This window comes from Anser cygnoides, chromosome 8, assembly GCF_040182565.1.
Source record: "Anser cygnoides isolate HZ-2024a breed goose chromosome 8, Taihu_goose_T2T_genome, whole genome shotgun sequence".
NCBI classification, from domain to species: Eukaryota; Metazoa; Chordata; class Aves; order Anseriformes; family Anatidae; genus Anser; species Anser cygnoides.
Window position 1 is genome coordinate 22,183,205 of NC_089880.1, and position 24,207 is coordinate 22,207,411.

At 52.8% G+C, this 24,207-nt stretch overlaps 1 protein-coding gene across 9 annotated transcripts in view; it reads left to right on the top strand.

Moving 5' to 3' along the window:
* SZT2 (SZT2 subunit of KICSTOR complex) overlaps window positions 1–24,207 on the top strand; it is a 56,770-nt gene that overhangs the window by 14,283 nt on the left and 18,280 nt on the right. For 3 of the 9 annotated variants that reach the window (XM_067001170.1, XM_067001176.1, XM_067001172.1), the window contains exons 12-49: window positions 936–1,078; window positions 1,678–1,830; window positions 2,106–2,220; window positions 3,914–4,119; window positions 4,519–4,743; window positions 5,118–5,196; window positions 5,566–5,663; window positions 5,896–6,064; window positions 6,542–6,656; window positions 8,151–8,264; window positions 8,736–8,936; window positions 9,054–9,166; window positions 9,676–9,817; window positions 10,195–10,359; window positions 11,065–11,269; window positions 11,507–11,619; window positions 12,085–12,343; window positions 13,668–13,833; window positions 13,916–14,008; window positions 14,189–14,270; window positions 14,385–14,666; window positions 15,016–15,154; window positions 15,407–15,523; window positions 15,631–15,694; window positions 16,031–16,216; window positions 16,288–16,626; window positions 16,778–16,967; window positions 17,351–17,425; window positions 17,631–17,769; window positions 17,986–18,106; window positions 18,343–18,472; window positions 18,575–18,727; window positions 18,839–18,941; window positions 19,315–19,432; window positions 19,728–19,839; window positions 20,288–20,406; window positions 20,805–20,969; window positions 21,589–21,673. In XM_067001170.1, coding sequence (XP_066857271.1) covers window positions 936–1,078; window positions 1,678–1,830; window positions 2,106–2,220; window positions 3,914–4,119; window positions 4,519–4,743; window positions 5,118–5,196; window positions 5,566–5,663; window positions 5,896–6,064; window positions 6,542–6,656; window positions 8,151–8,264; window positions 8,736–8,936; window positions 9,054–9,166; window positions 9,676–9,817; window positions 10,195–10,359; window positions 11,065–11,269; window positions 11,507–11,619; window positions 12,085–12,343; window positions 13,668–13,833; window positions 13,916–14,008; window positions 14,189–14,270; window positions 14,385–14,666; window positions 15,016–15,154; window positions 15,407–15,523; window positions 15,631–15,694; window positions 16,031–16,216; window positions 16,288–16,626; window positions 16,778–16,967; window positions 17,351–17,425; window positions 17,631–17,769; window positions 17,986–18,106; window positions 18,343–18,472; window positions 18,575–18,727; window positions 18,839–18,941; window positions 19,315–19,432; window positions 19,728–19,839; window positions 20,288–20,406; window positions 20,805–20,969; window positions 21,589–21,673 — 5,593 coding nt within the window. Of the gene's footprint in view, window positions 1–935; window positions 1,079–1,677; window positions 1,831–2,105; window positions 2,221–3,913; window positions 4,120–4,518; window positions 4,744–5,117; window positions 5,197–5,565; window positions 5,664–5,895; window positions 6,065–6,541; window positions 6,657–8,150; window positions 8,265–8,735; window positions 8,937–9,053; window positions 9,167–9,675; window positions 9,818–10,194; window positions 10,360–11,064; window positions 11,270–11,506; window positions 11,620–12,084; window positions 12,344–13,667; window positions 13,834–13,915; window positions 14,009–14,188; window positions 14,271–14,384; window positions 14,667–15,015; window positions 15,155–15,406; window positions 15,524–15,630; window positions 15,695–16,030; window positions 16,217–16,287; window positions 16,627–16,777; window positions 16,968–17,350; window positions 17,426–17,630; window positions 17,770–17,985; window positions 18,107–18,342; window positions 18,473–18,574; window positions 18,728–18,838; window positions 18,942–19,314; window positions 19,433–19,727; window positions 19,840–20,287; window positions 20,407–20,804; window positions 20,970–21,588; window positions 21,674–24,207 lie in introns of those variants that run through there. The other 6 variants (XM_067001173.1, XM_067001175.1, XM_067001171.1 and 3 more) reach the window with 4 other exon arrangements.

Consider the following 24,207-nt stretch of genomic DNA (forward strand, 5'->3'; position numbering starts at 1 on the left):
TGATGTGTGAGACTGATGGTCAAGCTGACACTATTGCCGTGCTTTTTTCAATGATATGCGTGGAGTTGCTGCTGGCAGCCTTGTACCCTGGTGATATATCACGAGGTGAAGATAGGTTCTGCTAAATGGCTTTTATTTAATAGGCTCATTGCTCTGAGCACTTGTGAAGGGTGAAAGAGACATATTTGTCATCAGCACAGCAGAAACAAAAAATTATGAGCGAAGTTTCCACTGTGAAGTTCACAGAACAAAAGTGCTAACATGCTACCTGGTCCTTGCTAGTAGTGTCCTTGGCTTTGGCAGAAGATGATGACTAGCAGATATCAAAGTTAGGAGAGCTGTCATTTAAATTTTATTGCTTAAGCCCTTTACTCCTTAAGGCTTATGTAACAAATTTACTCTCTGCATGGATATACATCCCACGGTGTGTCTGGAGCATCCCATCTTATGGCTAACCACTTTATTCCTGCGTCAGCAGCGTTGCTGTAGTTGGTGGAACTACAGTGTTACCATACAAACAGGTCAGAGTTGCCCAGTGCCACCTATTGCTGGTACGCTATTTGCATGTGCTCTCTCAGGCGGGTTTTCTCGGTGTTTAGTTGTTCTGCTGACACAAGCCAAATATCCTCGTATCAGAAAAGACACCATTACATATGCTATCTCTTCTGTAGTTGAATTACTTGATGCTAAGTAGTTAAGTTCCTAATTAACTTGACATTTCAGAAGCCTAATTTATTTTTACTTATGTTGCACTGTTTCAATGTGAACACGTTTAGTTATTTTTCTGTGAGGCAGTTCTTGAAAGCCAGGGATGCGGCTAGCCTTCTAGACCTACACAGCTAGTCATGAGAGAAATTCCTGTGCTCTCTGGGTGGAACTAGACAGATTCTTGCTGCACGTTGCCTCTTACCGATCCATCCTGTCATTTTTCTCAGGTGCTGTCCCTGCAACACAGCGGGTCTGACTCAAGCCATTCCCAGTTTGCCTCCTACTGGAAGCCTATCCTCTCCATGGATGCCAACTTCTGGCAGCGGTGGCTGCACATGCATCGCATCGTTCTCCTCCTGGAGCATGACACGTATGTAACTGGCAGGGCTGAGCTTGTGTGCACCAGGTAGGCCAGCCGGGGAAAGCACAGCATCGGTTTGTCCAGCCAAACACCGTGGAAACTGCATGCCAATTCAGTCCTGCTACAGAGCTGCAGGTGTCTGTGGCCAGGGGAAGGACTTTGCTAGCTGGATGTGACAGATGATAAAGGCTCACTTCTCTGGGAGGGACTGTGGTTGGGAAGTCAGCTTTTGGCGAGAGGGAGTTTGTTCTAGAGAGTATAAATTGTTTCTCAAGTCCTTGGATTTGGATTGCCTGACTGCAGGGGGTGCGGACCATACAGCTGAAGCTATCCCACAGGCTTTTGTTTGCTTTTTGTATGGAGGGAGTTAGAAACAGTACAAGAGCGTGCTCTCTGCAAGCTGGAGAATGGGGTCCCTGAGCACTCAGGGAGTGTGGCTCTTGCTCACGGGCATGGGATATGTTTGGATATGGGTGGAAGGAGGATATGTGCAGGAAGAAGGCTGTGCTGGTTGGATGAGTTGCAATGGGTGTAGCAAAGTCTCTCTAAGCTTTGGGGAGGAGAAGAGAAACTGTGGTTTTAAAATGACTGTTTGCTGCACTCTGCAGGCCTGTGCCCAAGCACCTGCACACGCCGGGCAACAACGGCCGCTACAGCACCATCCAGTGCCGCATCTCCCACTCTGCCCTTACCTCCTTGCTGCGGGACTGGAGCAGCTTTGTGCTGGTGGAAGGCTACTCCTACGTCAAACTGATCCATGGGTGAGTGGCTCGGAGACAGTCCTGTGTGGGTAACTGGGCACGTGGCCAGGCCAGAGATCCAGCTAGACCAGTATGCTGTGGTGGGCCAGAAGCTGATGTCTAGAGCAAGACACGTAGTTGTAAAACTCTGTATTCCGAAGTGCTGCCACTGGGTTTCAGCAGAGCCTGGAGGGAGAGGGAAGGTAGCTGGGGCCTGAGGGGGGGGGTTGTGTGTGCTAGAACTGATGAGTTGCTGCCATGTTACATTCAGCCCTGTCTTAATCCATCCTCCCTAGCTCTGAGGATCCTACTCCTTCCTCATTCTACGTGGTGCGGATCATCTCCAAAGCTCCATGCATGGTTCTCCGACTGGGCTTCCCCATCGGCACGCCTGCACAGGCCAGGAACAAGGTGAGAGCTGGCTGCCTGCCTCCTGGGGTAGGAGCAAAGCACATAGTTTTGGATGTGGAAGTGGTGGGTAGATCACAGGCAACACTCAATATATTAAGGCTTAGGTAGGTGTGAGTTTACTGTTACAGGAAGGAACAGTTTGGACAAAGCTTTCTTTGTTAAGTCTGCGAAAGATCTAAATCCAAAAACTCGAAGATCAATAAATAGCTGGTCATGTGAATGCTCTTCCCCCTGCTTAATAGAACTGTGGGCCTTGAAATGACTCACAGGTTATCTAGACTATCCTTGTGACCAAAGCACAATCAATACTGTTTGTCAGGAGCAGCAGATACTTGTCTGACTCATCTGTGGAGACCTCTAAGATGGAGGTACTACATGTTCCCTAGGTTATCTGCTGCAGTAGGTGGTAAAGTGCATGTATGTATTGTATAATCTAGGTGAGGAGAGGGGTTAGAGTTAAGATGCAAACAACGCCCTGTGTGACCAGTACAGGGATGGAAAAAAACAGTGGCACACAGAAAATGCTTTAGAGAGATGCAAGTCTGCTAGATAGACTTTTAATAACCCCTTTGTACCCAAAGAAATGGGCTGCCCCAGTCAGATTCAGAAGGTGGGGTTACTGCATGAACTGTATCTCCAGCTCCAGTGGCAGAGACAAGTCTAAGTGTTCCTAGGTAAAACAGTAAGTGTGACAGATGTCCTGCTAATAATCTGTGTGAACCTTTTGGTGTAAACAAGGGGTTTATCGTTAAACCTTGATCTTTGGACTTCAGGAAAGAAATCTTCGGTTTGTCTCACTTAACTTTAGTGTTAGATTAGTCTGAGGAGAAGCTGACAAATACACGAAGGACCATCACTTTTTGAGATAATGGTGATCCTAGATAACACTGACTGCTCTGGCACTCTGTTGGACCTGCCCTTTCAAGTCATTAGGAGATCCAGGCTTTGGGTACTGGTTGCATGGACAGGTTTTATGAAGGAGTTCTCTCTAGCAGGTATAAGTTAAAACCTGCCTCATGAAGGAGGTGTGAGACAGGCACCATACCCCGCAGCTGTGGGCAAGCTCCAGAGCATTGCAGCAGCAGCTGTAAATTATAAATTGTATAATGCACAATCTTCTTTCTTTTTTATTCTTTTTTCACCTGCCAGAGGTCGTTTGGAAAGTATTTTGGAAAAAATAACCTAACCTACAAAATTAGTTAGTCTCTTGAAATCTTTTACTATAGAGATTTGACACATGAGTGTGATAGTGGGGGACTGTATCAGCTGTGGGAACAGTGGCCCTGTCTTAAATGTAGTAGTTTACATTTACTACAGGCTGTTGAGGGGAGGAGTGAGGGTGAGTACTTGGCCTGCTTCTGTAGAGGGGCTAGCATGCAATTAATTTTTTTCTTTAGAATTATGGAAGGTGATTTCTCCAGCCTTGAAACAATCTTTGGGTTGTTCTGACCTTTTTTTTGTGCTTTTGAAAGTCTTTGTTGTGATTGTTAAAATGCAGACCTAAGAACCTTGTGTCATTTTGGCCTTGGTCTTACTAGGGCCTCAGAAATAGAATGCCCTTTAATTCTTCTTCAGTATATTTGAGGACTGTGTTACTCCTTTTAGTCAGACTCTTGTTCTGGAAGCTTATTTTGCATAGCGTATTTCTCCAGACAAAGGTGGTCATGTTTACCTTTTGCTTCTGCCATGACAGATAGTGGAGGAGTTACGGGACCGAATCTTGCAGCTCCGCTTTCCCCACAGGGTCCAGAGCAAGGAGGCAACTCCAAAAGCGAAGAGGAAAATGCTTGGCAGCAGTTCTCCCTCCAAGTCCCCACCTGTGGCTGGGGCCCAGTCAGCCCTCTCGGACAGACCCTGCCTCGTAGTGCTGCACAAGCCTTTGGAGAAGCTGCTCATCAGGTAGCGATGGGGAGCCGGGCGGTCAGTGCGGCCTCCTTGCCCTGGGAGGTGGGAGGAAGAGGGGCTGTGGGTGGTGCTGCCAGCGGCAGGATGGGAGGGCTGTGAAGCCTGGGCTTGTGGTGCTTTGGGTTGTGTGGCTAGGAATGGTGGCTGGAGTCTGGGGGGGCTGTGACTTGCAGGGGGCCTTGCTGGAAAGGCAGATTTGTTACTCTTACCAAGTGTGATGCAGAATTAAGCTTAGTTAGCACTGTGTGAGTGGGATATTGTGCTGGGCTAGCCACATTCTGCTGCTGGAGGGCTCTGTCCCAGGCCTAGCAAGCAGGCTGTGAATCCAAGCAGCTCTGGTGCTGAGCAGAACTTCCTTTGTACCTCAGCAAGCCAAACTTTTCTTTCTCCTAGGTATGAGAAGCTGCCTTCTGACTATCGAGCTCCCTTCATTCTCAACCTGGAGCATCCTCCGGTGTCTGGCCCGCTCACTATGGTGGCCAATCGTACTGCCTCTTCCACCCTGGCCTCGCTGTCCCGCTACTTCTACCACCAGCGCTGGATATGGAGCGTCCAGTCGGGGCTGGCACCAGCCGTGCCCATCACAGCTGTAGCCCAGCTCCTTTCCACACTCACGGAGTAAGTTGTACACCTGAATGAAGATGCTTTCTGTGGGGTCCTGGGGGTGCAGATCTGAGGCAGAGAGTTTTGGTCCTGCACACAGCTTCCAGAGCTACTTGGGCCAGTGCTTTACCCAGTTCTGCAGCTGCAGTTGAGGAAAAGGAGTGTCCTGGAAGACATACAAAAGGGCAGGTGGTGTTACTATGTCCGGAGTGTGCTGATCTTCACTCAGGCTGTCCTGTGCAAAGTGCCACCTTTCCATATTCTCTGTGTGCAAATCCCTCCCTTGGGAAGGGAGGTGTTATGGAGTGAGGGGTTGAGTCATTCTTGTATTTAAGGCTTGCAGTACAGCTAGTGAAATCCTCTTTGTCTGACTGCCTCTCTGTTGCCAGGGTCCGTCTGTCAGAGGGTTTCCACTTTGCATCCAGCGGGGATGGAATTATCAACATGGTGCTGGAGCTGCCTATACAGGTGAGCCTGGAGGCTGCTGTGGGGAGGGAATCCTCTGTGGCTTCTTAGGTGGATTCACCTTCCTGTGGTGGGTGTGTGGGATTCACCTTCCCACCTGCTTCTAGCATGTACCCTTGCTGCGTATAGGGAGACTTACCTCCTTCCCTGAAGAAAAGCAGCCTGTGGGTTGGGTCTTTTCCTGTCTTTACCAGCAGTTAGAGAGCTGCTTTGCTGGCAGTGACATGCTGTGCTGGAGGAGTTCTTGGGGCTGGTGCAGGCTCCCTCTCTCCCCCACCATGAGCTGAAGGATGGGGCCGTGCTGTGTAACAGGGCTCTGGGTAGGTGTGGGCTGTTGCTGCTGGCCGGGCTTATGCTGTGTCTCCCCTCCAGATTGACGGCTCAAGTGAGAGCAGCAGCGGCAGAGAGAAGCACACCTGTGTTGTCCAGTACATCCTCTTCCCCCCACATTCCACTTCCACCAAGGACAGGTGAGGCTGGCCCTGCTCCTGGGGAGGGCTGGCAGCAGGGGGGGCACAGCTCCAGACTTGCCCTTCGCAGGTAGCAACAGAACAGACACCTACCTGTCACAGGTAGCTCACCACGTAGATGGGGCTTTGCCTGCACACCTGCAGTTTTTGTGGCTGCTCTCACAGCTCTGACAGGAGCTGCAGTAAGCTTTTGCCTCTGTTCCATCTCATAGGATTTATGTTTTTCCTCCAGCTTTTCCACCGATGATGACAATGATACAGAGGTGGAGGCCATTGAGGTGGACACAGAGCTGAACCTGGTCACTGAGTGCTGGGTAGAGCCCCAGAGTGGCTATGTGCACAGTACTGCTGAGAACTGGAAGCACCTCCACGGCTTGCCCTACCAGAAAATACCTAAAGCGGTGAGTCCCTGAAAGGGTTTGGGCATGTGCTCTGTTGTGGGGAGAGGGGGTTTTGTTGCAAGTGCACCACAACGCTGCAGGTAAGTCACTGAGGGCCAGAAGAGATGGCAGTGCTGGTAACAGAGGAGGCTGAGATTTCCAGAAGAGGAACTGGGCTGCTGGACAGAAACGGCTTCTGAATTGCAAGGCAGTGGATGCAGTGGTGCTCTGGGGTAGGTGGTTCCAAGAGCCATTCCAGTAGAGGGGAGCGGGCTGGGTCAGAGAACGGATTGCAGGCAGCACTGCCTGTGTACCCCCTGAACAGGACAAAGGGAAGCTGACAGGCTGGTGGAGCAGCGGGGAGCAATGAGTGAGAGTAAAGGGGTCAGGGGACAGGAACGTGGGTGTTTCCTCTCCATGCCTTTAAAGTGCTTTCTGCTGCATTTGGGGATAGCAAAATTCTGCTGCACACAGCTGAGCCTTGACTGCTTATTGCAGCTCTATCCACGGGACCTTGCGTGCATTGCCACCATGCTGACATTTGAGTACATCAGCCAGTTGTGCCAGAACAAGGAGTGGGTCTGCCCTCCTTCAGACACCAAAGCTACTGAAGGTGAGCACAGCGTACATGTCCTAGCAGTTCTGAGGGAGCAAAAGGCAGCCAGGCCCTGAATGTACTGGGGAATGCTAGATGCTTCTGCAAGGTTGAACATTTATTTTGACAATAACTTTCTAGACTTTGATGGCACTGGGTCACTTTGTTGCACTTGTGCTAAGCTACCAGAGATCTGGCTTCATCCTAGGAAGGCCAAAAAAAGCACTGAGACTTTCTGCCCGGACTGGGGAAGTGACGAGGTGGCTCTGCTTGAACAGGGGGCTGGACCAGATGACCCACAGAGGTCCTTTCTAACTGTAGCTCTTCCGTGAGAGGGGCTGGTTTCTGGAGCAGAAGGAAGATGAGCTCACCCGTGCAGCGATGGGCAGGGGATGTCTGGGCAGGTGGTTGTACAGAAATTGCAAATGATGCAAGCAGAAGCTCCTCCATCCTCTGGAAACTCTTGGAACTGAGCAGTTTGTGTCTTGTAACTGAGTCTTGTGTCTTGTAACTGAGCAGCTCGTGGGACGTTTTTGTTGTGGTGGCCCTGTTCATGTCTAAACCCTCTGTGAATGTTCCGTTATCTCATGAAGACAGGGAAAGAGCTCTTGGGAGGTCTGGTCTGTCCTCCAGGGTAGGATTGCGCTACTCTGATCTGACAGGATTATCGTAGTTCACTGAGAAATCCAGGAATGTGGGAGAGGGTTCACTCCTGCCAGGCAATCTGTTCCAGTATCTCACTGTTTTTGCTTTAAAGCTTTTCCCAAATGTCTAGTCTAACGTTGCTTCTTGTCACTGGTTTATCCCATCCTAGATCTTCTGTTTGCTTGCCTTGCAGCGGCACACAACAGGTGTTGAGTGGGTTTGAGGGAGCCAAGATCACCCCAAAGTCTGAGGGCAGGACCTGAAGGAGCCCCGTTGGGTCGTTTCACTGCTCCCGTGGGAGGAGGAGAGGGCCAGGAAAGCTCAGGGCATGGAGGTCAGAGACTCCTTCCTGAGTAAGAGGACAGGAAATGTCTGCAGGGATGTGCAGAGCCTGCCGGATGGGAGATCGCTCACAGGAGCCGGGGGGAAGAGAGGGGTGTCCTTGTCCCTGACATGTCTGGCTCCTAGCGTGGCCGTTGGCCTCCAGCGGCGTTTCCTGTGACACCAATGTACAGTGCTTTGTGGGCCTGGCTGTGCTGCAGGCGGCCTGGGCTGTGTAGGGCCTCGTGGTTTCCAGTCCATCCTTGTGTGAAGATGGCAATAAGCCCAGGGGACTCTAAGAGTGAGATACCTCTCTGCAGGTACCTCACAACCTGCTGCAGGTTCCATCAGGCTTTGGTCTTCCCCACGCTCATTCTTTGTATCCCTCTGCCCTCCCAAGCAGAGGGAACTGGGGCAGTGCTGTTGTTGATTGTCACTTGTGCTCACGTGCTGTGCTTGGGGCTGGCACCGTGCACGTACAAGTGACCTGGGGGGCAGGACCCCGTGGTGCCATGAGGAACGTCGCATTCCCAATTCTTCTTGTAGATCCAGACATGGGGGCTGGTTTCCGAGTGCATGAGATCCCGTTCCAGTTCAACCTCATGAAGCTGTTGCCCAGGTGCCAGCAGGTCGAAATGTTCTTCCTGATGCTGACAAAAGGTAAGTGCCTCTTCACTGCCTGCCTTCTCCTGTCCTCGTTCCCTGGCTTTGGGCACGCTGCTGTGTGTGCTTGTCTCCATGGGAAGCGGGTCGTGGGGCTGCCATGCCTCTTCTGTTCTTCTCAGCTCTGCAGCCCGAGGGCTGTGCAGATACATTGCTTTCTTGGGATGGCAGTTTTGGAAGCGCTGCTTTTGTAAGCATCCAGCCTAGGCAGTTGCTCTGTGTGGCAGTTTCTTGTCCTTCTCCTCGGGCATCTCCAGAACAGTTACAGCAGCATGGCGAGTCAGTGCAGGGCAGCTCGTGAGGCTGGCGCTGCATCTCAGCATCCTCCAAGGCAGACTTGCAGGGGTGCTGCGGGAAACTTCTGGCTGTGTGGAAGTGTCACTTTGCAAGGGGCTGCTTCCTGGGAGCCTGGGCTGGTGGTGGCTGTGGAGATGCTGTCTCTGAAGTTGCCGTGGTTCTGTTTTGGAGCAGAGAATGAGGAGGTGACCAAGGACTCTTCATTTGTGCCCAATGAAATGCTACTAAACCTCTTCCATGGCTGCCTGCAGCACGACCTCAGTGATCGGGAGATCCCCATGGCTGATGCTGATCACGTCGCTTTCATGGAGCAGGTTCTGCAGCGGGATCGTGATGGCCATCAACCACCCTTCACTCTCCCTGTGATCCGAGGTAAGGGCCAGGAGCACGGCAGCAGGGACGCTGGTGGCTGGGGTGTCTCAGGAGCCTTGCTTTCAAGTCTCTTCCTCAGCTGGTGTTCCTCAGGTTGGTTTCTCTGCTCCATTCTAGAAGAAACCTTGAAAGCCTCTGGGACCGTGGAGCAGCAGGATACTTCTGCATCCTATCATCTGGTTGGCAGCAATGGCACCAGGGATATGACTGGCTCCACGAGTACTCTGCAGGTACTGCTACGCTGCTGTCCCTCTCCTGAGCCCTCTCTGGGGGGCAAGGGAGCAGCTGTTGAGGATCAGGAGAGTTAGCGTGTGGGTTGAGAACAGGTAGAAAGGCTGCTGTTTTCCCCACAACTGGCAGCAGTTTAAGCTGTAGCCTGGGGCTGAAGTCAAGCAGGAATCCAGTAGGTGTGTGGGCAGTTGCACTCACCATGGGCCTAGCCTGTTAGAGCAGCACTGATGCTGCGCTGTGAAGAAGCTCAGAAACCATGGGCAATCATTGCCTCGAGGTCAGAACCAGCCCCAGCAAAGCTGGTTTAAGTTAAGCATCTCATGACTGTATGCACTGTGTTTCCTGGAGCCAGGCTGCTCTGAGAATGCTGCGTGGACTCGCCACAGAGTGATTTCAGCGCCATGCCAACCAGCAGTCATGGGGGAACTTGCTCTGTGTGGTTTCTACTTGCCCTGGGGTAGGCAGTGCCATGTGCTGTGAACTTACCCAGCTTCTGCTCTTTCATCAGAGCCTTGGCAACACAGAGCTGCCTGAGGATGATGTGACCCTGAGTGATGCTTCGGGGCCCTTTCCCCCGCAGTGGCGATGCTACGCGAAGCTGGTCAATCCGCAGCATGTCTTCCTGACCTTTCTGCCAGCCACGTTCTCAGGTGAGGCCCCCTGTTGTGGGGAGGGAGAAGATCCAGCAGTCCCAAGCACCTCCTCGGGAAAACAATAAAAGCTCTTCTAGGATGGAGGGAAGACTGAACAGCAGAATCTAAACCTAGTCTTCTTGTACTATATGGCCAAGAATAGAGCAGTGCAAAGTGGTGAATGTCTTGTTCTCTCCTTGGACGTGGTGCTGCTCACTGCTGATGGGATGATTTGGGAGAGTCCCTGCTTCTGGGCATTGGGGCTGGTAGGCTCAGCTGGAGGAACTCTTTGGAACACAGGCAGTGGGAACCTCTGCCCTCTTGGGAATCTATGTGGAGGGGTTAAGCTGTTCACACTGAATAGAGGATGATTTTTTTATTGTTTTTTTTTCCAGATGTGCAGAAGCTGATGGCTTGCGGATTGGACAAGCCTCCAAAAGATGACAGTAGATCTGGAGAAGATACCCTGAGACCTGTCTCTGCAGAGCGAAGCAGGCCTGAGTCTGAAGAAGGGGATGCTGCAGTGCCATTACCTACCCTCAGCATAACACCAGCGCATGGTACTGCCCTCAGAACTACACCTGGCTAACGTTAGTGCAAGGCCTTTCCTTGGCTATTCCCAAGCACAGTGGTTCCTGCTGGTGGGCAGATTGCGGCAGCAGGAATAACACACCACTGCAGCCTGTCAGCTCCTGCCTGGCACTCAGCATAGTCAAGATCAGGACAAGGGGCACAGCAAAACCTCAGCCAACTTTCATGCTGTTTATGGGAGAGTGAAGGAGTGCAACGTGAGCTGAGGGAGCATGGCAGAAGGCTGGATCCCCGTGGACCAGGAGGTTGTAGGTTTATAGAGACTACTAGGAAAGGCAGTCACTGGTTTACACAGGAAAGTCAGCAACTATTGCATTATGATCTAGACTGGCACTACCAGCAGCACGTTGCCTTAGAGAGAAAAGCACAGATGGCGTCCTGAGGCGTGTGGCATTTGATTGATCAGCCCCTGGTGTAGTCAGCCAGGTCTGGGGATGGTGCGTTGTGCTGCTGCAGAAGGTGGTGGTAGTGGTGACAGGTCACAGCTGCCCAGGAAGGACATCAGTGTGGCCCAGGCGCTGCGCTGAGTGGTTGGGTGCTGGCTGGGGGAACGGCCCTGGGTTTTGAGTGGTGAGAATCTTGTAAAACTATTGCTGCTGTGGGAGCCGTGACCTTGCAGGCCAGGAATGAGGAACTCATTGAAGGCCTTTATCTCAGGATTCTTTCTCTTGCAGAAGTGAGCCGTGACACTGGAGAACAGGGTGGCCCCTCACGGAGAGATGTACACATCTCCTTCTGTCGCCAGAACTCACAAAGTGAGCTAGGCGAGTGTCGGAGGTTTCGCTGCCCCATTTATATCTACAGCTGCTCTCTGGAGTTGTTACGGGAGCAGCTTGTCAGCCCACGGACGCATCGTTCTCCCCGGGACATCTTTTTCAGGTAATGCCAACCATACTCGGCTCCTAGACAGTGGGCAGAGGAGCATCCCTTGTCAGGAGTGCCCCTGACAAGAGGCTGGCTCTAGCCCTGCCTTCTTCTCTTGGCTTGGCTTATCTACCTTAGAGCAGCCACTGCCTGTGCATGTGCTATGGCTCTGCTTTACTGGCGCCAGAGCCATTTACAGTCTAAAACATGCTTTACAGGTGCTGAAGGCTTCTGTGGCTCCTTTTTTCCCAGGTCCCAGTCTCTGGAGCGTCCTCCTGCTGCTGCTTGGTTAGACCACAAGCATAAGGAGTTGGTGAGTTACTGCACACTGCTGCAGGAACACTCCCACCAGTGCTACGTGAAAGGTGAGGAGTAGCATGATGGGTTTGAGGCAGCGTTGGGGCTGGACCCTGGGTCTCCTTTAAGAAAGCAGTGTCTTATTTTTCCTGTGATGTTACCCCGAGGAAAAAGGGAGGAGTTGTGGGACAGCTCTCTCACCAGGAAGGACTTAAAGATGCCTCAGTATATTCCCTGTGGGCCTTGCACAGGCTGTTCCTGGACCTGTGCAGTGCTGTGGTGGTGGGATTCCTTCTTGGGCTTTTTCTCTCAGCTTCAGGGTGACAGATCCCTAGGCCACTCTTGGCATGGCCAGGGCCAGGCTAATGCATAGTGCTAGACATCCTGTCTGAGTCTTGTCTCACAGCATTGACAGCAGCTCTGTGCTGGGACTTGGTGAAAGCCTGGTTTTTGCTCCCCAGAATAAGGCTATTGCCCGATTCTCGTGGCCTCACATCCTTGCAGTGGGCTCGAGAGCTGTGTTTGATCCGCAGGGCTGTTCAAGAGCCTTCAGCAGTCACACAGCATCAGTTCCCAAGACCTGCTTACAGCCATGGACTACTGCGAGGAGCTGCTCCAGGAGATCGACATCACCAACTTCCTGCTGACAGTGTGCAGCCACGTCCGCTCCTTCCGAGAGAGCCACCAACATTTCCGTATGCACCCCAAGACTGCCAGTTTCCAAGTGGGCAGCATAGAACAAGAAGAGGAGCAGAGCTCTAGGGAACGGGGTGTCTTGGTCTCTGAATCAAGGTAGGGGCCTGCCTTGGTCTTGCTTGTGCTCTGAACGTTGGGCTGGGACAGATCAAGCATCAGCTGCTGCTTCTAGAAAGGATGTCGTAGGGCAGGTGTTAAAAGAGACGTGTAGGAAAACATATTTCCACTGGAATATGCCCCTAGTATGTCATCTACCAGGACCTTCTTGTTTTTATGATCTCTAGTGACGTGCATCTTTTACCTGTCCCTTGTAGTCTTAGCTCGTAAGTCCCAACTGGCCTGGGCTGGAGGGCAGTTTGTCTGCAAGTAACACTCTCAGGTTCGTTGTTTCTGGAGAAGTTGTGTGTCTCCTGCTGCCTGACTCATCTGAGATTTGCTGTTGACTCTGGTGAACAGGACAGGTGACATCAAGCTTTATCCTTTGATCATAAACTTCTGTCCTGCTAGGATATTTCTGAGGTTTGTGTTGCCTCTGGAAACCTAAGGAGGGAGAAATACTCTGCCTTACTATGCTGTGTGTTGAAGAAACATTCTAAGTTCTTCATCCTCTGTTTGCTCTTGACTATCCTTGGTTCCTTCATGTGAGTTCACTAGAATTTGTTGAGAATCCCCAACGCTATTTCTTCTTACGTTGTAAGTCAGCAAGATGGGGCTCTGTTTTTGAAGAACGTTCAGTGTTTGGATAGTCCAGTCACTTCGTCAAGTGCAACTTTCACACAAAGGAACTGCGGAAACTTTTCTTGGTTTATAAAACACAATCTGAGTTGGGATTGGTGATTATAATAAACATTTCTGAAGGATGTATAGCTTGTGATCTGCCATCTGTATTACTAATTCGGGCACCTGGCAGTACTTTGACCAGCCTTCATCCCACTCCCCAGATCACTTTCTCTGAGTTGTAGGGACCGATTCTGTCACAGAGCTGATGCGTGCGCGTGGGCCTGAGCTTTGTGCTCTCTGTGCTGCCAAGACATTAGGAATGCTGGCATGGCAATATTTGCTGTGAAACGCCTTGAACTGGGCTTTGGGAATTCACGCTGCTCCAGGCTGATCTTATACTCAGCCGCTTGTCTCTGTTTCCCAGGGAGGGGATAGCATGCTGCAGCGTAAGTGACCACAGGATTGGTGTGGTTCAGCTGCCTCTGGCCTGGCTTCAGACAGCCTGCGTGCTTATCTGGGTTCGTGGGTGGGAGGAGGGCTTCTGGGGCTGCACGGGTGGGGACTGTGGGGACATACGAGTCACCTCGTGTTTACGCAGATGAGGTGTGGGGAACTGTGAGGTGGGATGCTTGCTGGGTAGATAATGCATATAACTACTGCTTCTTGACTTGCCTGTCTGACCTGTCCACGATCCTTTCAGTGCGGAAATGGAGGACTACAGTGAGCAGGACTCCCATAATGTTGCTAGCCCCACGGAAGAGCCGAAGAGCAGTGTGGGCACCAGTTGCTGTTCAGAGTTTCCCCTTTCACTGCTTGAAATTGGACAACCCTGCCAGGCACACCCTGACCTGCATAAAATTATCCAGGTGAGGATCATGGGAGCTTGGCTTGGCTCCCACAGGACAGTGGAGTGGAATGTCTGCCTCATGTTTGGGATTTCTCTTTTAGGAAAAATTCCTGGAAATTGGAAGTTTACATTTCAAGCCAGTGCCATCAAATCCTCACTATTTCTTCTACTGCCCACCATCAGCCAAGAAGGAGGTAGGCGTGGTGCTGCCCTGGCAGGCACCTAGTCTTTGTGGAGTGGAGTAGCTTTACTTGCAATCAGATGTGGATTTTAGGCTGGTGGACTCCTGGGCAGACTGAGCCCTTGGAGGGCATCAACAGCCTGCTTCACTGCCTGGCACAGTTCTAGTACCTGCCCTCCTCCTCTCCCTTCAGGAAGAGGCATCCCGGGATCAGACAGACAGGAAAGGCAGTGAGGACATGGAGGGATCAGAGGCAGAACTGGCAGCTGAAGAAGGTAAAATTTGCTTGTTCTGTCCTGGAGAAGAAGGTATCTCGCTGTGGTAATGCCTGTCAGAGCTTGGCTGTGTCTGGTGGGGTCTCTTTGCTAACAGGGATCCTATGTCAACAGGAGCCGTGTCCGGGTGCTGCATTGCCACGGAGAGTGACCCAGAGCTGGAGGTGGAGTACCGTGAGAAGCTGGAGCATGAGTTCCCCGACACGGATTCCCTCTCAGATTCCAACACAGTGAACCAGGATGACGACTCCTTCAGCGTGCTGGGAGGGGACTCGCTCAATGAGCAAGAGTTCCTGGAGCAGGAGATGCCCCCGCTCTTTGTGCACCTCACCTGCTCAGTGAAGCTGCGTAGCCAGCACAGCTCCATGCCTGTGCAATCCCTACCGACTTGTCTAGGTAAGCGCAAGCCTTGCTGTGAAGTTGCAGGGCACTAGGGCATTTGTGGAGTCCTGGCTGGGGGAGCACCCCTGGAACAAACGTGCCGTGTCCTGAACAGCACTCTCGATGGACTAGCCCTACCTGTACTGGAGCCCCCACGGTCTCCTAGCATCAGACAAGGGCTGTGGTTTAATTTGCTGTGGGTTTAATTATGGAATGATCATGGAGGATGGTGATGTTCTTGAGCCTGCCCAGGTGTGGGACAATAGCCACCTCTCGCAGTCTCTGTACTTACCGGCAGGCTGTGTGTGTGTGGAAGCAGAGCTGTTTTGTTGTATGATCCCCTTCATCTGGGATCTCTCCTCAGGGGAAGTTCTGGGCTGTCTGGAAAGCTGCCAGGGCTTGAACACTATTGATTTGGGGGACTTGTGTGTGACACTGGACATCTTTGTGCTGACGCTACCCCTGGAGATAGAAGTTGTGAATACGGACATTCTCCACAACAGGTAGGTGGAGAGAGGCCCAGCCTTTACCCGTCCTCTGCCTGCCCTTCCCAGCAAGACAGTTTCAGGTCCTCTCTCCGTACTGAGACTGGGGATTATCTTCCTCACAGAGCCTGCCACAGCCCTCAGAAAACTAAGTTTTTTCCAGGATAGTCTCGCCTTTTAGAGGGATCCTTTCTTTTTCCTCTGGAGACTGTCTGTTTATCCTCTCTGGCTCAGAAGCTGATGCTCAGCCTGCTCTCTCTCCTGTGGCAGATGCACCTCAGAGAGCAGCGTGTCCTTCACCCGCTCTCCTGGGCAGCCATCCTCTTTCCGGTCAGATGAGGATATCATGCACAACTTGGACCGGCTCCCGTCCACAGGAGATGAGAGGTATGGTGCTGCAGCTTTTTGTGAGCTCCTTTTGCTGCTTAAGGGCTGCACTATGGCAGCTGCATGAATGAGAACGACTGATGGATTATTCTTGTGCTATTCCCTAGGCACCCTGCACTTTCCAACCTCCCTGGAGTGCACAGGCAGGCGATTGAAGCCACTATGAATGAGGTGAGGCAGCCTTGCCTGTTGCTTGCTTCTAACTGAAGCAATTTGCCACAGCACACAGTTGCTGCTCCGCACTCCCTAGCCTGCTCCAGGCTGTAGCCTCTGTCAACTGAAGTGACTTTGCTTGTATCACACAGGCCATTGGCCTTGTGCTGCCCCAAAATGTGGGACTACCCTGATAAAATTCTTACTCCAGTTGGGGTGGGCAGAAGTCTCTTCCAGAACCCTTTTCTTAGGTACAGTAAGAAGGAAATGAAGAATGTTGGGACTTGGGTGAGAACTGGGGCAGCCTTGCAGCTGGCGGTGACTTAGATTGCTCTGTGTCCCTGCTCTGCTCAGATTCGCTGGCTTCTGGACGATGAGATCGTGTCTGCGCTGCGCCACTCACAGGTCATCAGCACCTCCATCCTGCACCGGGTGGCCTCCCACATCTACAACTCCAAGGGGCGGCCCAGCTGCCACAGCGAGGTGGTGCTGCTCCAGTTTGTCTTTGGACCCGAGCACTCGCTGGAGAAGTTCAAGGAGGTAAAAGAGGGAGCCCTGAGGCGGTGTCCTACCCTTAGTTAGCGGGTTGCTTATTCTTCCCTGTGTTGCAGGAGTTCAGAAGGATGGCTCTACCAGGCTACGTGCTCAACGCAGAAGGCAGTGACTACCACTACATCTCCATCAGCCGCCTGCACTCTAGACGGGCAGCCCCAAACCCAGCAGGGACACCGTGCTTGCAGCAGCAAACTGGAGGGAGCACCAGGACAGCCCTGGGCCAGGCGGGCCGGGAGGGGAGCAGTGAAGCAGAGGCAGAGAGCTCCGAGCTGCACCATGCAAGCTGTGCCCTCCCAGAAGAAGCCCAGGGTCTCTGGGGGTGGCCAGAGAGTGAGACACACGTTGTGCCAGAAGCTGGAAACCCTGTAGCTGGGGGCAGCCACATGCAGGATGAGGTGAGAGACACTAAGGTGGTCTGTCGGTGGGAAGGTGCGGGACCTTCTGCCAACTGAAGGCGGAAGGATACAGGAGGGTGATGTGCAGGGAGTTGTTTGGGTTTTGCGCCTCTTTTTCTGGTCATTTTTTGCAACTTTGGCTTGCGTACAGGTCACAGGAGAAGCACTGAGCCTTGAGCAGAGCAGAGCACCTGGCCATGACTCCCTGGAGGAGACAGCTCTGGAGACAACCATACAATCCCTGCCGTCCTCGTCTTCTGAAAAGGGCAACAGTGAGAAATCACCGTTAGTGACACCGTCTGCAGCAAGCCTAGTTGAGTCTGTAACACAGGGCAGGGAAGGTAGGAGCTGCAAATGTGGGCAAGATGTACCTCAGCCTCATAAGCTGTTAAGGGAAGGGCCCAGTTTTGGCTGTAGTGTATGAAACACAACTGTTATTCCTTTTCCAGTCCCCAAACACCAGAATCAGCGCTCAGGGCTACTAGTCTCCCCTTCCCTTGCCAGGGTGCAGGCAATTTGCTGTTTAATGTTACCTGGGTTAGTCTGTGCTGCTGCACTGATATCTGTAATGACACGAAATTCCTGGTGTTTCCAGTAATGGCTGCATGAGGCCTGTTCCCAGCGCTATATTCCCCAGCGCTGCCTGCCCGTAGCACTTCTCTAACACGTGGTGCGTGCAAAGGGACATAGCAAGTGCTGTCATCAGCTCCTCTTCCCTTTGCAGGCTCCAGCAAGCAGCGTCCCAGCCGCGTGCAGAGCCTTGTGTCAAGCCAGGGCAGCATGGACTCTGACCACCTGGGTGAGTTCGGTGCTGGCAGCAGCAGCGTGCAGCCAGGCGCTGGCAGTGAGGCGGCAGCGGGGGGACACGGGGGGCTGTGTGCCTGGGCTGGGCTGAGCCCTGAGGACGGGGCTTGGGAATGGCTTTAACCTCGCAGAGCTTGCTCTTCCCGGGGGGGAGGCTGGCTTGCCAGGCGGCCTGGGACTGAAGTGAGGATACGTTGCAGGTTACGATGGGGGGAGCAGTGACTCCGAGTACGAGGAGGCGTTAATGAGCGACCAGGAACCCAGGTGTCCCCTCATGCCGGACTTCTGGCTCATCATAAAAATTGAGCAGGACCGAGTGGAAGTCTATTACCACACACGGTAAGGAGGGTCCTGCTGTCTGGCCTTATTGTCGCTTGCTCGTCTCTGTGGGCAGGATCTCCTTCCTGCCCTGTGTGGGTGGGGAGCTGCAGGACTAGACGGGTACTCCGTATGGGGAAAGCCACTATCCTTCCCCACCATGCGTGTGCTTTCTGCATACAGAGAAAGGTGCTGTCCAGGTGTCCTACTGACCCCTCTCTCCCCTTCCCTGTAAAGCAGCCTGAGTGTGGAGAAGGCAGCATCAGCAGAGACAGAAGAAGAGCAGCCAGGGGAGTGCCAGAGTCTCAACCAGATGGTGGTGAAAAAGATCAGTGAAATCTGCAGAGTTGTCAATCAGGTAACAAATTGCAGAGGACAGGGGTAGAGCTGCCAGTCATTAGATGGCTTAGATGAGAAGGGACCTCTAGAGTTTGTCTGGTCCGGGCCCAGCTCTGAGCAGGGAGCCAGTTCAGCAGGTGGAGTCCCAGCTTGGGGGTCAAAGGAAAAGGGACTCTGCCTGGCCCTAGGCCCTCCCTGTTGCTGTCTTGTGTGGCTGCGGAAACAACAGGAATTGTCTTTTCTCATCTGTTACAGCGCTTGCTGCTGCAGGACTTGCATGACAGCCACATATGCAACTCATTGCTGGTGGCAGAGAGCGAGGAGGACATCTGGAAGAGTGAAACTCCCTATACTTCCTACAGGCAGCGTGTCTTGCCCACAGATGGTACGAATACTCCTTTTGGCTCTGCCTCAGCAGCAGTGCAGCTGACTAAAAAGACAGTGACTTCAGTGTGATGGCCATGACTACTTGTTATTTTCTTTGCAGATTACTCGGTAGAGGAGAGCTACCAGCCCCGGGACTACCTGGCTGCCACCATGCAGTTCATGCCAGGGCACTTTGCTTGTGACGTGGTGTGGAGCACGCTCATCCACGTGCATTCACGCCTCAAGATGGGCCCTAACATGGGGGTCTCGCGAGGTGTGTACAGCCCAGGCTCCTCCTCATTCTGTGTGTCAAGAGTCTGGCTTCTGGCTGGATTGGCACGACAGGAGGGTGTGTGGGATAGCTAACGTCCCACGTTGCTCACAGCTATCCAGGCGCTTCGGTCGGTCCTCAACGCCTTCTCCGTGGTGAACAGGAAGAATATGTTTGTCTACCAGGAACGTGCCACTAAGTCTGTTTTCTACCTCCGGTAAGAAGTCAGCTTGACTTGTTGGCGTGCCCCTGCCCTGCTATGTGTGTTGCACCAGGCTGAGAGCTCCTTGGGGCAGGAAGTGTCTACCCAGCCTCGGGGACCCTGCTGTGACCCAAGCAGCAAATGTCTGGTTTCTGATGAATCAGAGTCATGTCAAACCAGACCCCTCCTGCTCTTCCTGCACTAAATCTTTACCTGGAAGGAAAAGTGTTGTTATGTGAGGGAAACGGAGCAATTTTTGCAAAAGCTCTGTGCTGTAAGGACTGATTCCTGGGAATTCCTCAGGGGAGAGTAAGGAGGATGTATATCTTCTGGTATGATGCTGCCATTCTTGGGAAGGGAGGCTGACACGTCTTCCTCCTATACTCAGGCTGACTGAAACCACGTACAGTGGGAAGGTGTGGGAAGCAGAGAGCACCGTTAATCCAGCATCTCGCTCCCTGGCACTGACACGCAGTCAGGAGCCCATCTACACTGAGGATCTAACAGTGAGTGCTGCTCTCTGGGACTGGATGTGGGTTTTGGTCACAGAGTACATGCGTGGAGTAGAGGAGGATGGGTGTTTGGGGAAAAGGGGGAACTTGGTAGTTCCAGCTACCTGGATTTTAAGTAGGGTAAAATTTATATTGCCGATGTGTGTGGGGGGGGGCAGCAGTAGGGGTTTCTGCCTGACCTTGCTGACAGGTATGGGTGGTGCTGGTTCAGGGATTCACATGGAAACTGCTTTCATGCATCTGGGTTGGTTTTTTTTGTGTCTTTTTTTTTTTTCTTTTTCCTTTCCAGGGCTCTCGTTCCTCTCTGGACACAGCCTCGTGCCGTAGTGTGGACTCTGCTCGCCCAGTGGGACAGGTAGACAGGCACATCCAGTTGATGGTCCATGGAGTTGCCCCAGCAGGTAAGCATTACAAAGCCTGGCAGCAGATAGACTGTGCTGCTGCAAAGCAGGGGAATGAAGCTCTGGTCTTTGCCCTCTTTGCTTGAAGAATGAAGAGAGAACGTCCCTCCTGAGCAAGCTGCTCTTCCTTAGCCCAGAGCTGCTCTCCATTCTGCCTGGGTGGAAATGTGAGGAAAGGACCGAGGGCCCATGATAAGACCTCTTGCAGACCAGGTGGCTTATGCCAGCTTTCCCTGTGCAGAAGTACATTTGCCTTTACTTTGTCAGCAGTCTTTTGTGATCAAAAACAGGTGGAAAATGACGTCTGAAGAAGTTGATGGTGGGGAAAGACATGTTTCCTGTGAGAAGTGTTTGTGAGGGTGGTGCATTCTGGACAGGTATAGGGAGGTGGCTGTGGTCATAACCAGATGAAGTGAAAAAGTTGCATGTTCCTCTGCTTCCTTGTTAGGGCCTGAGATCACAGATGAGCTGGTAAAAGTGCTGCGCAGGCGCCTGGATGAGGCCACCCTGGATATCATCACTGTGATGCTGGTGCGGAACTGCAAGTTGACCCCAGCAGATGTTGAGGTATGTACCAGGATAACCCCTCTGCTCGTCCTGTTGCACATCCCTCTTTCCTCCTTTTTAACCCGTCTCGGCCCCTCCTGCACCAGGGCAGGGAAGGCCAGGGCAGTCAGCTGCATCCCATCCCAGCTCCAGCGCTGGCTTAGTCTGGCATTCACAGACATACACTCTGTGTGGGTGCCAGGGTAGTTGGTGGGATCACCTCTGCTGGGTTCACAGCATGGCAGGCCTCCCTGTGAATACGCATGGAGCATTGGCCCCCATGTCTGTCTCAGGGTGCTGTCTGGGCTCTGCACACTGTGCTCTCCCTTTGTGTACCCAGCTGGTGTCATTCAGATGCGTATCAAAGCCCCAGGGCATCCTGCTGGACTCAGCTGAGTTTTAAAGCCTTCTCTCTGCAGTTCATCCAGCCCCCTGGGACGCCGCCCACAGAAGTCCTGCAGTTTGCACTGCCACCTTCAGCTCTGCCTTGGCTGCCTGCAGTGGCCTACTACCTGCGCCAGAACCTGCTCATCTTCCTGCACACCCCAAAGTACACAGACAGTAACGTGGAGCACCACTTCAAGGTGAGGAGAGCGACAGCTTGCCCAGCTTCCACCTGCTGCTGGGGGGTGCTCGCTGGGGCAGCTCAGCTCCTGTGTTCCCAGCTCTGCCATGTGTCGCTGGGGAGGAATTGACACTGAATAGTGAAGCCTGGAGGATTTGTGCAGGACAGCAAGCAGATCCTGTTTGGCCTGGTGTAAAAGTGGACAGGCCTTGCTTTGTCTCAAGTAGTCACTTGCTGTGCAAAAAGTTGCAGCCACAAAGCTCGTGCCCACAGTCTTCTCCCAGGAGCACGGGAGGAGACCCCCTTGCAAAATTGAGCTTGGTTCCTTGCGCGGCCAGGCTCTAAGGACTGAAACATCAGGGTTAATAAAAGCTTGGGAGCAGCTACCCACTCCTTCAGAGCATGGCCATAGCAAGGATAGAAGGTGAGGCCAGATGTGCAGTGCCTTAAAACACTGCGTAGAGCTGTAGGAGCATCCTTCTGCCAAACAGTAGCCAAGACTGTGGTGGTAAGTGGTTTTTAAGTAGGTAAGGACTGCTTGCTTTGTGCCAGGGGATGAGCTCTGCACATGTGGACCTCTGCTTCCAGTCAGTGCAAGTTCTTTAGTCTCTGTCACTTTTCTTTCTTGCCCCCTTTAGCACTACTTCAACCACAGTGGCAGTGTCCCTGACCAGGATCTCTATCTGTACAACAAGCCGGGTGGCCAAGGCACTGGTGGCAAAGGTACTGTGCTCAACTTTTTTTGAAGGCGGGTATAGGGCTGTGCATTGGGGAGCGACTTCCCACATTGGAGAGCTCTGACTGAGGAGGGCGAGTGTCAGGGTGGCGTGTTTCTCCAATGCCTAAGGGATGTGCAGGGTGAAAGGATATGCAGGGCGTGTGCTTGGGAGGCTGCAGAACCATGCATCAATTGTAGAATTGAGCTAAGGAGTCCCCCAGAGCGACTTGCTAAGCTTGGCCTGTTGCTGTAGGAAGCAGCTCTAGATTGCAGCTGCTGTGGGGCAAGGCATAGCTAGTGGCACAGTTGTGGGGGCAGTGCCTTTGCTCTTTCCTGGGGACTGCTGGAGGAAGGATTGGATAGGGCTAATCCTGCAGCAGGCTGTCGTGTCGTGTTGTGCCAAGGCCATGTGGTCTGTTACCTGGCCATCGTGAGTCTTGTTGTGTCCCTTGTGCACAGTCTGAATGTTCTTCTGTTATGTAGGTACCATGTCGGACCTTGTGCAGCACCTCTTTCCACTCTCCCACTTCCAAGGTAGCACCTCTGGCTCCAAGTACTACTCTAGTTTCCTTTCTCATGCAGATCCTTGGTCCCTCTGGTCCCTGCTGTTCTTGTTCCCCTTGTGCTGTGGCTTCAGCTCTGACTCCTCTGTGTGTTTGTGTGTGTGTCCATCCAGCTGAGGCGCCGTTTTCTTGCTGGCTGGGTAAATGAGCAAACAGAATAAATGAGCAAACAGAACAAATGAGCAAACAACCTGCTTGCAAGCAGTGAGCTTCAAAGTTCTACACCCCTTTTCCCCCGCAGGCCTATATGGCCATCTCATCCCTGAGAAGGACAGGGATTGTAATCTTCCAATTGCAGTTTCAAGCTTCAGGGCGTAGCACCATCACGCTCCCAGTGGCTCTGCCCTGGGCTGGGGGCTGCCTTGCACACCGAAGGGCTGGAGTGACCGGGCACCTCTAGGCATGTACTTTTTATTTCAGAGTCTGGATTGGAGGGGGCTTGGAGAGCCCTTCCTAGCTGGGAGGTTGCAGATCACTTGCACCCCAACATCCTCGCAGGGTGCGATGGATGAATACGTAGCCAAACGCCAAGGCTCTGGGCAGGAAGGTTTTCGGCAGCCCTCGCTGGCTTACCTCTTCCCATAGCCGCACAGCTCAGGCTGTGTCCATCCTGTCAGGGCTGTTTCTTACCTGTTGCATTTCTGCTTCTCCGTGCTCCTGCGACAGAACTGGAAGCCTTGTTCCCTGCAGCGGGGAAGGAAGCCTTCCTGCTGCCAGGGCAGCAGCAGCCGTCGGCTCTGCCCCAAGGGACTGAGCCTGCTGCGGTGCTTGGCGCTTGCTTGGCAAACCAGCTCCCCTCGGGAGCACGTGCAAACGAGCATCTGCTCCTGTGGCTGCTGACCTGGCCTGCTTGAAAGCACTGCTGTGGGTCCTCCCTCTCTGGAGCACGTGTCCTAGCATGAGGAGGACGTGGGATGTTGTGCTGGGCTGTTGTCATCTCCTCGCTTCAGGTGGACTGAAGCGGAGTGGAGCTACGGGAAGGGCTGTGGTCTGGAGGCCTGCCAGAGAGGGGGAGGCTGAGGGGGCTCAGTGCAGGAGTTTATCCAGGAGGAGGGGAAGGTGACTACCTGGTCATAATTGGTCTAATTGGTCTACAATTACCTGCCTCAAGAAGAGGCTAATGAGCATCCAGTGTCATTCTGGGGGGCCTGGGGCTTACTGTCAGGCCAGACAGATGAGGATTTTGTGCCTTTTGCTAAGGCTTGTGACTTTTACTAGGCTCATGAGCTCTAGCAGCACATACACACTGTCACATGGAGCATATTTGCAGCTCCTGATATTTCTGTATTGACACCTAAATCCCAGAGAGCTGCTCTGCTGCAGCAAGAGGTTATGTGAGGCAGGAGGGTCTTGAGTGAGGCTCCAAAGGGGAATGAGGCTGGGTGAAGTCCTGGTCCCCTCTTGCTTTGATATTTAGGAAATGATAAACTTCCCCATTGGTTGCTGGATAAAGGGTTGTTCCTGTGCCTGTCTAGGGGAGAGACGTGTCAGAGGCTGGTACAGAGCACCTGTGAGATAAGGCAGCTTCTTTACTTTTCTTTAAGTGGAGTGGTGCTTGTAGATTAAGATTTCCTCAGCATGAGTGCAGGTATGCTGCACTCTTACTTGAATGCCCACCTCCCTCTTTTGGGAGCAACCCTCTCCATCTCAGTTCCCTCTCATTTTGGCATTTCTTGGAGGAAAGGGTGCTGCAGAATTTACACTTCATTAGGAAGGATGGAAACCAGGTTGTTTGGCTGGTTAGGCCTGGGCACAGGCTGCTGGGGCTGGGTTTGTATCTGCATGGAGAGAACGCCCATCCTGCGCGCCCTGCCATCGACACCTCGGGACAGCTTTGCCGTCCAGTCCCCTGAGTGCTGGCTCAGTTGGCTGGGGAGCTTTGGACCTTACAGCTCCATCCCCACTGCTGTTCCCCTGGTATCCTGGCCAGGAGATGGGCTGTGGGGGGTGAGCTCCCGTTTTGCTCTGCCCCCCAG